Source organism: Monopterus albus, unplaced genomic scaffold (assembly GCF_001952655.1).
Source record: "Monopterus albus unplaced genomic scaffold, M_albus_1.0 scaffold69.1, whole genome shotgun sequence".
In the NCBI taxonomy this organism is placed as follows: Eukaryota; Metazoa; Chordata; class Actinopteri; order Synbranchiformes; family Synbranchidae; genus Monopterus; species Monopterus albus.
The window spans coordinates 4,403,738-4,416,057 of record NW_018127949.1 but is presented as its reverse complement, the minus strand read 5'-3'; the positions used below and the strand labels follow the sequence as shown (position 1 = coordinate 4,416,057).

At 40.7% G+C, this 12,320-nt stretch overlaps 1 protein-coding gene across 1 annotated transcript in view; it reads left to right on the top strand.

Moving 5' to 3' along the window:
• The first annotated feature begins 500 nt into the window (after positions 1-500).
• LOC109962992 (LIM domain-binding protein 3) overlaps positions 501-12,320 on the top strand; it is a 12,677-nt gene continuing 857 nt past the window's right edge. Inside the window, 6 exon segments of the mRNA XM_074527644.1 lie at positions 501-782; positions 3,660-3,811; positions 4,198-4,273; positions 8,086-8,108; positions 9,547-9,782; positions 12,041-12,205. Coding sequence (XP_074383745.1) covers positions 687-782; positions 3,660-3,811; positions 4,198-4,273; positions 8,086-8,108; positions 9,547-9,782; positions 12,041-12,205 — 748 coding nt within the window. The 5' untranslated portion in view covers positions 501-686.

Below are 12,320 nucleotides of genomic sequence, written 5' to 3'. Positions count from 1 at the left end.
TTACATCAGTGCACCGGGACTGATTATGGACAACAGGGTCCTGCCAGCATGAAGTGATAGAACTGAGAGAGAGAGAGAGAGAGAATGTGTAGCAGTAAGAGGGGACTATATTGGCAATGTGATTTGACAGTGAAGCATTCTGGGGCTTCACGTTACAAGCCTTTTAAGGACCAGGGCCCCTGTGTCTCTGCTGGCCTGGGCTATTCTTAGGCTATCTGTCCCTAACTCTCAGCAACCCTGCAGGCAAGAAATTCCTCATCTTAATATTAAGTTTAAAGTTACCTTTTGAGAGTTTGCACTTTCTCAGAATCAAGTTTTACTGTTACTTCTTGATCTCTGTCATGTGTCAGCTTGGCTCTGCACTTCCTTTCTGTTTCTGTGTGTTTCTGTCTGCACATATGTGTATTTGTGTGCACGAATGCATGCCTGTGTGTGTGTGTGTGTCTGTCCCTCTGTTTGTGTGTGTCACAGAGGTCCCACAACACCTGACCAACCCACCCACCAGGACCACCCCAGGGTGTTTGTCCTGAGAGCTGGGACCAGACAAGGAGAGACAGTAGTGAAGCCAGGGCCGACTGAGGAGGCTGGGATAAGGATAGCAGGGGAGGACGGAGAATCAGGGCGCACCAAGCAGGAGGAGAAACCCCACAGCCAGCAGGAGTTGTTAGCAAGAGGAGTAACCGAAGATGGGCACGTACACAGTGGCTCTGAGTGGCCCCGAACCATGGGGCTTCAGACTACAGGGAGGAAAGGACTTCAACATGCCCCTCACCATCTCCAGGGTAAGGGTGGAGATTTGTTGTGACCAAACACCGTACAAATAAAAGAAAGCAAAAAGCTGAAACAAAGGCAGACTGATAACCTGCTGTGACAAAACGGGGTTAAATTATGATGAAATATGAAAATAGTACAAGATTCCCAACAAAAATTTAAAATCTTCATCACAGCTTCATCTGACTTCATCATACACAACTCCATATATGCAGTGCACAACAATGTAAACACAGAGCTCACTGTGTCTAAGTCGACATTAAAAACTTGCACTTTTATCAAATTTTCTTGCTGCTTGAATGCAAAGCATTTTGGTGATTTAAGAAGAAAAGATTGTAGCTTTCTCTGTTAAAAAAAAGTAGGTTTTGTCTAACTTAATTTTTTTAGGACCTTATGCTCTATAAAATAATGCTTCAGACACATAAATGTTAACTTTGGATGAGAATTTATTTTTCATACCAACAATTTCTGCAGTTTTTAATCCTTTTCACCATTTCTGTGTGAAATTTTATACATGTTCTCAATTTCATCAAGCTTGTCCGTGCATGTGCAAATTGTGTGCGTGAATGTGCGTGCGTGCGTGCGTGGGGGAGGGGGGCGGGGCACCACTTATGTAATATTGCTGTACCTGATGGTGACAGGGGCTCAGATGGGATTTCAGAGAGCTTTCTAGAATAGAGCAGCAATGAAAAGACGAGAATAGTTTTGCTGGAGTTGAGATGCTGCTGCATTAGTTAACTTTTACTGCTGCTAGTCTAATTAAAAATTGACTTAAAAAACTGAGTAAGATATATATTTTGATTCCATTAGGCAAAAGCAAACGTCTCCTCTCAACCGCAGAAATTTAGATTGACAGGTGATTATCAGCTTGATTAATAATTACCAAAGTGAAGTGATCAGTTCAAGGAGAGTGATTGACAGTATTTATTTATTTACTGTCAAATATATTTTAAACTAAATGTCTGTAAAATTACATTTACTGAAGACATAATAGACTACAACATGGCAAAGTCAGACTTCTTTTCACTTTTGCTGCATAATTGTAGTTTAAACTGACACCTGTCAAAAATAAAATTACTAGAGTTTAAGAGAAAGTTAAAACAACAGATGAATTAATTTTTCCTTTTGCAGCAGAGAGATGGGGTCTCTCTCCTCTCTCTCTCTCTCTCTGTGGCAGGGCTGGTATTGTATTTGCAGCATTTCCTTTAAATAGCATTGGAGGAAAGGGGTGGGAATGGGACAGGAAAAGAATGAGGAGAGCGAGGAAGCTAATGGCAGCTTGTGTTATCTTTAGTAAGCTTTAATCCTCCCATATAGTCCGTTTCAGCTGTTGGAGCTGCCCTGTCATTGCGGACAAAAGGAAGGAGGTAGAGGAGATGATGCTTACCTGAGTAGAATAGTGTAGGTATTTACTCCGCTCTCTCCCACTTCCAGATCCTTGTTCTTTGGCCCCAACTGATGCTTAACTGTTGATCAGGCTGTGCTCTATTGATTCACAGCTCCAGACATCTTTTAGTGTATTGTCTTCTAATCCCTGCCTTAGGGCGAGCTTTGATTCATGTCCAGCATGGCATTGCATCATTAGATTTATGTTCATTCTGTGGTTGTGACAGGCTCTGGCAGGATTACATAAGCCTGAGCCCATCTGCAGCTTGGTGTGATATCTCTGGGTGCCATTACAGTTTGACCTCACACTGCCATGGTTTGAATTTCTGCCTACTCTAGTCAAGAACTAAGACTGGACAGGTGATTGAAGGCAGTGGATTCTTTACATCTTGTTAGCCTAGGAGCTCTTACTATTAAATGTGTGGCACACCAGACTGTTTTGCTACTGTCCAGTGATTTTATATGACTATTAGTGGGGTTGTTATAGTAAAAATTCTGAATAAATACAGCCATATCTCTAACCCATGCTCTCTTGAGGCTGAGATATTTCAGTTCTCTGGTCTCAGATTGGTTACTGTCATGAGCCTGTGCACATGAAAAAGTATACCTAAATGAGAAAATAGCCAGGCTGAGTGTATTTATATAAACAACTGAATGCAATTTGACACTATAAAGCATGCAGGACACATTTTTAAAAGAAATGTCCTGGGTGGTGCTGCCCTTTCATTATTAACCAGTCTTCATCTATAGCTGTTATATTAGAAGTATTTGATTTGCATATGAAAACATGCTTGACAGAGCGTTGTGTGTCCACATGTGTGTTTGATTACACCGAGGCAGCCCTGCAGGGCAGTAACATGACTGTACATGAAGTGAAGTGGTGACATCATGGAGATCAAATCTGGATTGTAGAGAGGACTGCACATAATGTAAATGGACAAAAGATCAAGAAAGTTGCATATGAATGTCAGTTGGACGTATGTGTGTGTGTGTGTGTGTGTTTGAAGGGCTCAGTAGAGTCAGTCACAGTGAGGCTGCAGGCATCAACAGTACCACTTATTTTAAACTCTTTAATAAGTCCACTGCAGGCCTAGATCTAGTGCTGCACGCCCCACACCTCAGGGCTCACTTAAACCTCTTCTCTGTGTAGTTTTATCTAGGAAAGTCTGGTTTTGTAGCAGGATCTCAAGGCTTAGGTTCAGTAGAATGTGAGTAGAGTGTAAAAGATCATGTTGTTTTGAATATGAAAATAAAGAACTGCAGTGTTCACAGTAACTCAGCTCAACTCAACTCAACCCAACTCAGCCTTTAAGGGTTATTTACTGAGCTGCTACATACACATCAAAGCTCTTAGTTTTGTATGTCACTCGCCCTGGAGGATGAATCAACATGCACAAACATTTACTCATCGTGTAACATTTGTCTTTTTATAATTGTTTGTGTTTCTTGAGGAATTGGCGTCAGGGATCCTAGTGTGACGTGCCCTGTTGTCCTTTCCATAGATAACTCCAGGCAGCAAGGCAGCGAGTAGCAACCTGGCCATGGGCGACATCATCTCAGCCATTGACGGGGTCCACACCGAAGGGATGACACACCTGGAGGCCCAGAACAAGATCAAGGCTGCCACCACCAGACTGACACTCACCATGCATAAGTAAGTAACGCCCAACCTCACAAACATAAGCAGATGGTTCAGAAGGAACTTTTAATGTACTGGAGCTGACTGGATAAAGCAAGTCAGGTGTATGTGCACTAGATGCGCCAAGTTTCCAGTTCATGTTTGTGTAAGTTATATATGGTCCAGGATTGACTGAAACTAGTTGTGATGTCACAGAGTCTTACAAATCTAAGGAAGAGTGCACAGAGAAACTTTTCTCCTTCCTCCAGATGAATGTGAAAACAAAATCTGCATGTACATCAGTGTGCACAGTGAAGGTGAAGGAAGATCAAGGAAAACACATTATGGAGCAGCAGGATTTAAAATGAAACAACAGCAACCAACATGTATAGTTAATTTTATGGCTATACTTTATTCTACAGATCAAGACGTCCTGCACCAGTTCCCACAGCAACTCCAAGAATGGACTCGCCCATGCCCATCATCCCCCACCAGAAGGTATAAACACATCACCAGCCATAATGAACAAATACCAGATATTTGTGCAAGCTGTGTCATGTCTGCTAAATTCCAAACGTTTGTATGTCTGTCACATGTGTTTTTATTTTTATTCTTGTATTCTTGCTCTGCCTTTGAGAGACAGTTACCCTCACAGGTCTGTAGTGGTGCCATCGGTCAGTGTCCTGCTGCCCTCTAGTGTAAAACATTCACAGTGCCACTGCAGGGAGACCTGTGCAGAGGTCAGCAAACCACATGACAGGGAAAAGGAGACAGAACAAGCTGCTCTCATGCATTTCAATTGAAAGTTTTCTTTTCTGTTTATTCTATCTTGATCTCTTCCCATCTTTTTAAGGCATTAGAAAAGATGGAGGAGGAGATTGGGCTTCAACATCTTGGAGAAGACATTCAAATGGAGAAGCCAGTGTTCTGTAAAATTTTCCAGGGTAAAAAGCTCTTTGAAAGGAATTTATTCCAAGTCCCTAAAAGAGAGTACCTCTGAACCCCCGTTAAAGATTGTGCTTTCATTGTCTATATCTCCATGAGGCCAGCAGTGGCAGAACAACTATGCAATTGGCCTTTACTATACTTTCCTGAAACTCTCAGAGAAATGATGCTGATGCAGGGCAAGTTAAGAGAGGGGTCGGCAGCTGCCCGGGACATTTCATCACTGGGGCAGGTCACCAGAGGGATAAATAACCTCCCGTTATGTAATACAGAGAAAAGAAGATCAGCTCCTTCAGGGATAACCCAAAAACAAGATGTCCTGCTTTTCACTGAGTTGCATCTTCCTCTTTTAACCTCACATTGGCAGGATTGTGATGAGAGAATATACTTGGAACTTTCCGTCGTTATCCCAGCATTCAGTCCTCTGACACATTGAACTATTTCTGAAGCGCACACACGAACATCCCTGGCCTGCGTCCAGGTAACAGAATAGATGGAGATCAGACTACAAAGTCATTTGAGGATCTTCATTACAAGCAGAAACTGACACTGACACACTGAACTAAAGGTTGAGTGGTCCATTTCAAATGTCTCAGATGCTGCTGAAAATGTAATTCAAAGCAAGTTGACAGTTTTTAGAAAAGGATATGAATGCATGTTTTATTTCTTCAGTTCAGTTCTTCAGTCAAAAAGGAAGTCCCTTTAAATTCTTACTGTTCCAGCTCCCTAGTTTTATTTTTGATCTTCCAGTAAATATCTCTCCTTGTCCTCTGATGCTGATGGGAATGCAAAGACCAGAGCTGTTTATATTCCTGCTTTGTCAGTCTTGCTTGTGAAGCCTTTTTGTCAGTTGAAATTACTAGTAGGGCTACAGAAAGTGGCAATTTGTTATTATGGCTTTATGAGACAAAAGTAAATGGGCCTTCATACAGTAGGCGCCATGTTTCCATAGCCAACTTGACAACTTCATATGTTTTGTTTTGTTCAACTAACTCTACAAACCCCACTGAGATTGTTTACTATTATAAAAGAGAAAAAATAGCAGAAAATGTTTGCAAATGAAAATTCACAGTACTTTTTTGCTTAAAACATTACATAAACAAAAGAAGGGTGGCAGGATTCTGTTTTTGTTAACAAATCTCATGAAAACACCTCAACTAAATTAATCTGGTTCTCAGTGACTTCTGACTTCCCCTACTTGACTGTGACACTCAGCCCCAACCTCATTAGTTTCTCACAAAAAGCCTAAAAACACACACATAAAAAAAAAAGATTGAGATGCTCTAGTTTTTTGACAAAAAAGTAATGTATTTGTTGGGGACTATTTTCAGCTGTGGATTAATACACTTTTGATGCTCTGGTGACAATTTACAGCCGTAGAATGACATGGAATATCCCTTCTGCACTTTCCTTTAGAATAACACACATAGCTGGTACAAATTTGCGGATCTGGGGCACCCACCTGGGTTGATGAGATTGCATCTTTGTTGGGACTATAGGACCAAATCCATACCATTATCCTGACTGAACTGCATGTTGCAAAGGCCTGAGTTTGGAGCCAGTTAAATTGCGACCCCTGTTGAGGGAAGTCTCCTCAGTGGAATGGCATGAGTTTCGTTGAAACCTCAGTCATGGAATAATTGCAGAGGTTAATTAGGAGTGTAATGTACGTGGTCTCTGACATATCACATACTGGTATCAGTCTCCACTAATGCGTTTTCCCTCTGGAGTTGAGCTGATTTTCTCTGAAGAGGCCAGTGGTAAATCAGGTGTCAGGAAACATGCTCCCTGTGGCCTGCAGGACGATGATGGCAGTATCATGCCAGAGGCCCCACCTCATGGCCTACATGGTGACTGATTCCTCTGGCTCACACACAGGAGAGAGCAGCTGTTATACATGGTCAAGGAATGTCCTGCTCCAGTTATACACGATCATCCTGAATCCCTTGCATGCCTATTTTCAAAACCTGAGATAAGACCCCCTGCTCTCTGTAGGGAGGTGTCCCATGTGTGAGGTGCTGTTAAGCATGTTCCACTTTACCTCTGTACCCTGAGAACATTCATGTGCTGTAAAGACCGATCATGTTCTACTATGTTTGGGCTACCCTCTCCTTCACTACAGCTGCTGTAACTCAGTACTGTCGCTCATTCATTAGTCTCTGAAAAAAATGAAGCTTGTTTTTACGGTTTATTATCCATATTCTAAGAGAAATCTGCATCCACTACATCAATTGCCCTAAAAAAACCCAAAACTTTCATGATCTTTACAAAGTTAAACATTTTTCTGTCTTCTAACAGTGTTTTTTTTTTACTTGAGTTCCACTTTCTGCTGTTTCCACATAAATATTGAATAAACAATGGCATCAGAACTATTACCACAGAATTACCACAGAATTTCAAGATCCATTTTCAGTTTGGCTCAGACGAATCTACCAGGTGATCACTGCAGTTAATGAACAGTGACGAAGGAAAGATGTTTTAGTTGCTTGCTTATGATCTATCATCAAACTCCATGATTTCTTGCATTTTATTGAGGAAATTTTTTTTTATTGTTTAATAAAACTGGGAAACACAAGGTACTGTTAAAATGGAATTTCATCCAGGAGACATGGCACTTATCTTATCAGCCATGTGGCAACTCTTGATTAGCTCATGTAGGCAGATCGCTCGTCCTTTAGTGGTCCAGGCTGGTTCTTTGTCAACAAAGATGCAAATAAGATATGATGATTTAATCATAATATAAAGTTATGAAATTAAAATTATTTCATAGAGCAGAGGCTTGTGACTTTAGTTTTTTGAATAGTCTCTTTTCGGAGCAGCTGATAATAGCACAGCCCAGAAAAGACGTTAAAACTGGACTAATTTGATTGAAGTTTTGTAGATTATAACCTTTATTTTAATGGCATTTGGTGACTGTATTGTGTTATCATACAACTGGTACAAGAGCATCTTTTGACAAGTGAAATTTACTAGTTTACCTTCATCTGCAAACCAGATTCATCTATATGTAATAGTCACGATTCTGACTTAAGCGGTGTTTGTGTAGCTGTGCATTTTTGTCTGTTCTGTGCTAAATGTGCCTTCACATCACTCCCCACCCCCCACCCAGTGTCATGTGATCGAAACACTTCTGCTCTTGTCAGTCACTCGAGGTGATGCAGGAAAGCTGGAGCATATCCTGGTGATGACAAGTGGCTGCTATTCTTACCTGTACTCGGGGTTACATGCTAGCGCTATAGTTGGATAGCTTCCTATCAATGCGCATGATGCCATTGTTATCACCAAATACCCCTGGTGATTCATTGCATTCTCTCCTTCTCTCTGTCTCTGTCTGTCTGTCCCTCCCCCTCTCTGGTGCATTTCAGATTATTGCAAACACACCTGCAAAGTCAGTACCATCACATTCATCAGTGTTTAAAGTGCATGAAGTATATGTCGGTAGAGACTGGTGATTTGGGTGTGGAGTGTGTCCAACATAGATTCATGTGTGTGTAGATGAACTAAAGCTTCGGAGTTTGCTGAGACTATAACAGCATGATCCTTTGTTTCTTCCAGCAACTGTAACAGTAACTCACAGAGAAGTTTCAAGACATTAACAGCATCATGCACCCAGAAGTGGAAAGTAAAAAAATTACAACTTAGAAACATGGTACCTAGTACAGTCTTGAGGTACCACTACTTGAAGTGATTAAAATGTGTGAGACTTTCTACATTTCTTTCACAATATTTCATTTCATATTTGTTTGGAGTAAAAATGAGTTTATAGATTTTGCCACAAAGTTTTTATGAAGAATTCAAGAAATGATTCAGTGTTAAACTACCAAAAATTCCAGTATATGGAGTAGTTTGACTGTGCCATCTACGGTGTAATGTATACTTGTGCATATTTAGTGCTATGTCTTTTTGTTTTCCACCTCTGCTGGCCATCTGGGGCGGGGGTTCATTGTCCTGTCAGATCGACCCTGTGATTGTTTTAAACATCAGCATGTTGGTTTTCTTTGGAGTGGATTTTGTTGTTGTTGCTTTCCTCTATTAAAAGTTTGAATATTGCTACTAGTGACACAAGATGTAAGTCATCATAGATGAAGCCTTTGTCCCAATTCCACAATGCAGTGTAAATGTAAAAGGTACTCACTTGGTAAGATGCACAATATACTTGTTTGTTTTGCCAGTATTACTTCACCACCACTGTACCAACAGCACCAAAGGGACATTTAGCTGCAACTCCAATTTAAGCCTTCAACTGTTATGAATTCTACATGCATAGATACAGTTGCATCAGAAAGAATTCACACCCCTTCACTTTTTGCACATTTTACAAATGAACGGTACAGTATGAATTTACAGTAAAATATGCAAAAGGTGAACTGATGGAAATCTGTTCTGAAGCAGCTGTACATTCTGTTAAATATAAAAATGGATAAGCATTAAGTTGATAAATATGCTGGCAAAGAGGCATCCAGCAGAAGCTGAGGCTGTAGTTACTTTTTTAATATTGAGCACCACCTGTCTGTCACTGGCATTATTACACGTTTCCTCTTTTCACACTGAAAAAAAGGACTCACTGGGTCTTTGGATTTACACAAATTATGCTAGTATATGCAACGCAATTCATTCATATTTCCTCTGTTAACATAATTCAAACAAGTTAACCCCTAAAGAAAATTATGTTGGTTTTACACATTATCATTGTGTGGGACCGATGTACACATTACAATCAAGTAAATCCAACAAATCTTTTTTTTCAGTGTGTTTTTCTCCTCTTGAATTCTCTTCTCCTCGCTCCATCTGTTAACCTCCTGACCTCCACCCTGTGTCACTCACAGTGTGGAGTACACTCCCGGCTTCAACCCCAGTGCTCTGAAAGACTCAGCCCTGTCCACTCATAAGCCAATCGAGGTGAGGGGTCCAGGGGGAAAGGCCACCATCATTCACGCCCAGTACAACACACCAATCAGCATGTACTCGCAGGACGCCATCATGGACGCCATTGCAGGCCAGTCACAGGCCAAAGGACATGACAGGTGAGGTCACACAAACAAACTGACCCGCCCCCCTTCGAGTCTTTTATGTGCCCTTTCCACTCACATATTTGACATCATATCACAGTGATCAAACCCTCCTGCACATAGAGAAATTAAGATTTTGGTTCACTCATACTGCATGAAAACATTTTTTCACTTACTGCTACTGGTATCTATTGGCCATTGTCTTCACTCCCAATGCAATGAAGGTTAAAGCAATTAAATATAAACATTTTGTAGCAATCATACTGTAGAACTACTGTACTTCCTACCAAAGAAATAGTCCCTATGATTTTTTTTTTCACCAATCACAAAGCTAAAATTTCTGTCTGCTGCTGAGAGTGAGCTGATATTTAATTTACTTACTAATTCTGGGGCAATGATTTATGACTTTGGAAACTATGATTTGGTACTTTGTTCTTAACTAAATTGTACAGGCTTTTCTCCATAGCAGGCTCATTATTTTATAGTTTTTAGTGTCATCAACTTGGAAAGGTTCTCAGCACTAAAGTAAAAATGTGAATATAACGGTATAGCATCAACCTGTATTATTATTTCATTATCCAGGTCAGGTGACTCCTGTTTCTGTGTTTAATAATTTAACACTGAAAATGTCCTTATAACAAAACCCTAAAGTGAAAATTTATTTTAATGCTTCCAGAACCAACAACTCCTCTCATTCCATCTCCACTGTTCAGATGGAAATGCAAAAAACAAACAAACAAAACTATATGCACGCTTACAGAAAGTGAGAAAAAGTACAGTAGGTTTGTTTTTAGTACTTTACATGAACCAACCCTTTAATGTATTTTGCCCGATAAGCCCAAACTAAAAGCAGCAGTTAAACACATACCTTAAGCGAATGCTGCTACAGCTCGGACATCTGTTTACTGTACTGTCTACCCGAGCTTTTCCCTGTGTCTGTTCCTTTCACCCACTTTCCTCTGCTCATTCCATTCACAACCAACCAACCAACCCCACCTGTGTCGTCCTCCACCCATTCCTCCCCATCCTTCCCTCCTGATTGTGACCTTAGTGACGAGGCAGGCTCCCCCTTGGCGTAAGTACAGCAGCACCCTTTATCCGTCTTGCCTCTCCTCGTACACCCGTCTCTTTGCCTTATGATTTCATAACAGCTTGTGCATCGCTCCATATGTCACATAAACTAATATCCCACTGAAGATTTTGGCAAAATCCTTCAGCATCTGTTTTGTTTTTAGATAGTTTCAGAGGTTTTTAATGGATAAGCTCACTAACAACGGGGCCATCATGGACTGTGTCATTCACCTGGAATGGCACTAATGTATATGGAAGTACTTAGAAGTACTTTGGCCAAAGTGTGAGAGTGCAAATTGTGTTTAGAGTATTTTTTGAGGGGGGGTACTCTAGTAAAGAAAAAGCAGCCAATAGCATCACAGCCTCGTGAATCTGATGGGACTTCACTGCATGGGAGTGTTCTGAGCATTGATTCACAGGTTTTCAACCAACTGCAGCCAAATCAGCAGGGACTTACTTTTCTAACACTCATTATATGATGTAGAAAATGCACTTTCCACTCATGTTGCTGTGTACACCCACTCCAGTATTTACTGTTCTGTACACTGCAGGCACCTTTACAATGAAAATATGAGACAGCACAAAGACGGTGAATATACTGTTATCAGCAGGAGGACAAATGTAACAATTGGACACAATTTAATTAAAAAACAATAAGTTATGTAATAACAGACAGACAGTGGGATTTTTGTAGGATATCATTTACCTTGTTGTGCAGTGTGGCACTTGTCTAATCTTTGTATTACTAGTAAAATTAGTAAAACAATTACAAATCGTTATTTAAATGATGCATTATCACGTAACGAGATTAAAATGTCTGCAGAGAAAGAGCAGCATCTTGTTTTTGCTGAGCTCGCCTGGTGACTTAATTTCTCACCTTGCTGCAGTGATGTAGAACTGGAGAAGATACAGCATCACTGTTGGATGTGATAATAGGTGCGACTCTTATGATCGCATCAGTAATGTGTGGCCAAAGGTGTATCACACTTCAAACTTATAACTACTCTAATATAAGCTAGTATCCAGTGAAATATTTTTAAATGCCTTAAAAACATTGTGTATAGTATTTTTAATTATTCAAGACTTGTTTATAAACACCCAGACACACTCAGAAAAGGTCATAATAACAATCTGTGTTTATGCAAATCATTAATTTTACATCTTGGGCCTCTACTTACAGTATAGTACACAGGCTACGACACATTCAGAGCTCTAACAGTCCTCTTGCCCTGCAGTGGAGTTCTGCCAATCAAGGAACCTGTGGTCGACTGTGCATCTCCGGTGTACCAGGCAGTGAACAGGCCAAAAGAAACAGGCCCGGACTTGTCTGAATGGGCTCGTCGTGCTGCCAACCTGCAGTCCAAGAGTTTTAGGATGCTGGCCCACATCACTGGCACTGAATACAGTCAGTACTCTGGCTGTTTTCTTTTTACTTCATTCCATTCTGTGATCCTACTTCCTCTCTTGTACTGCTTGATTCCCATCTCTGCTAATCCTCACTTCTCATTAATGAGTCCTTA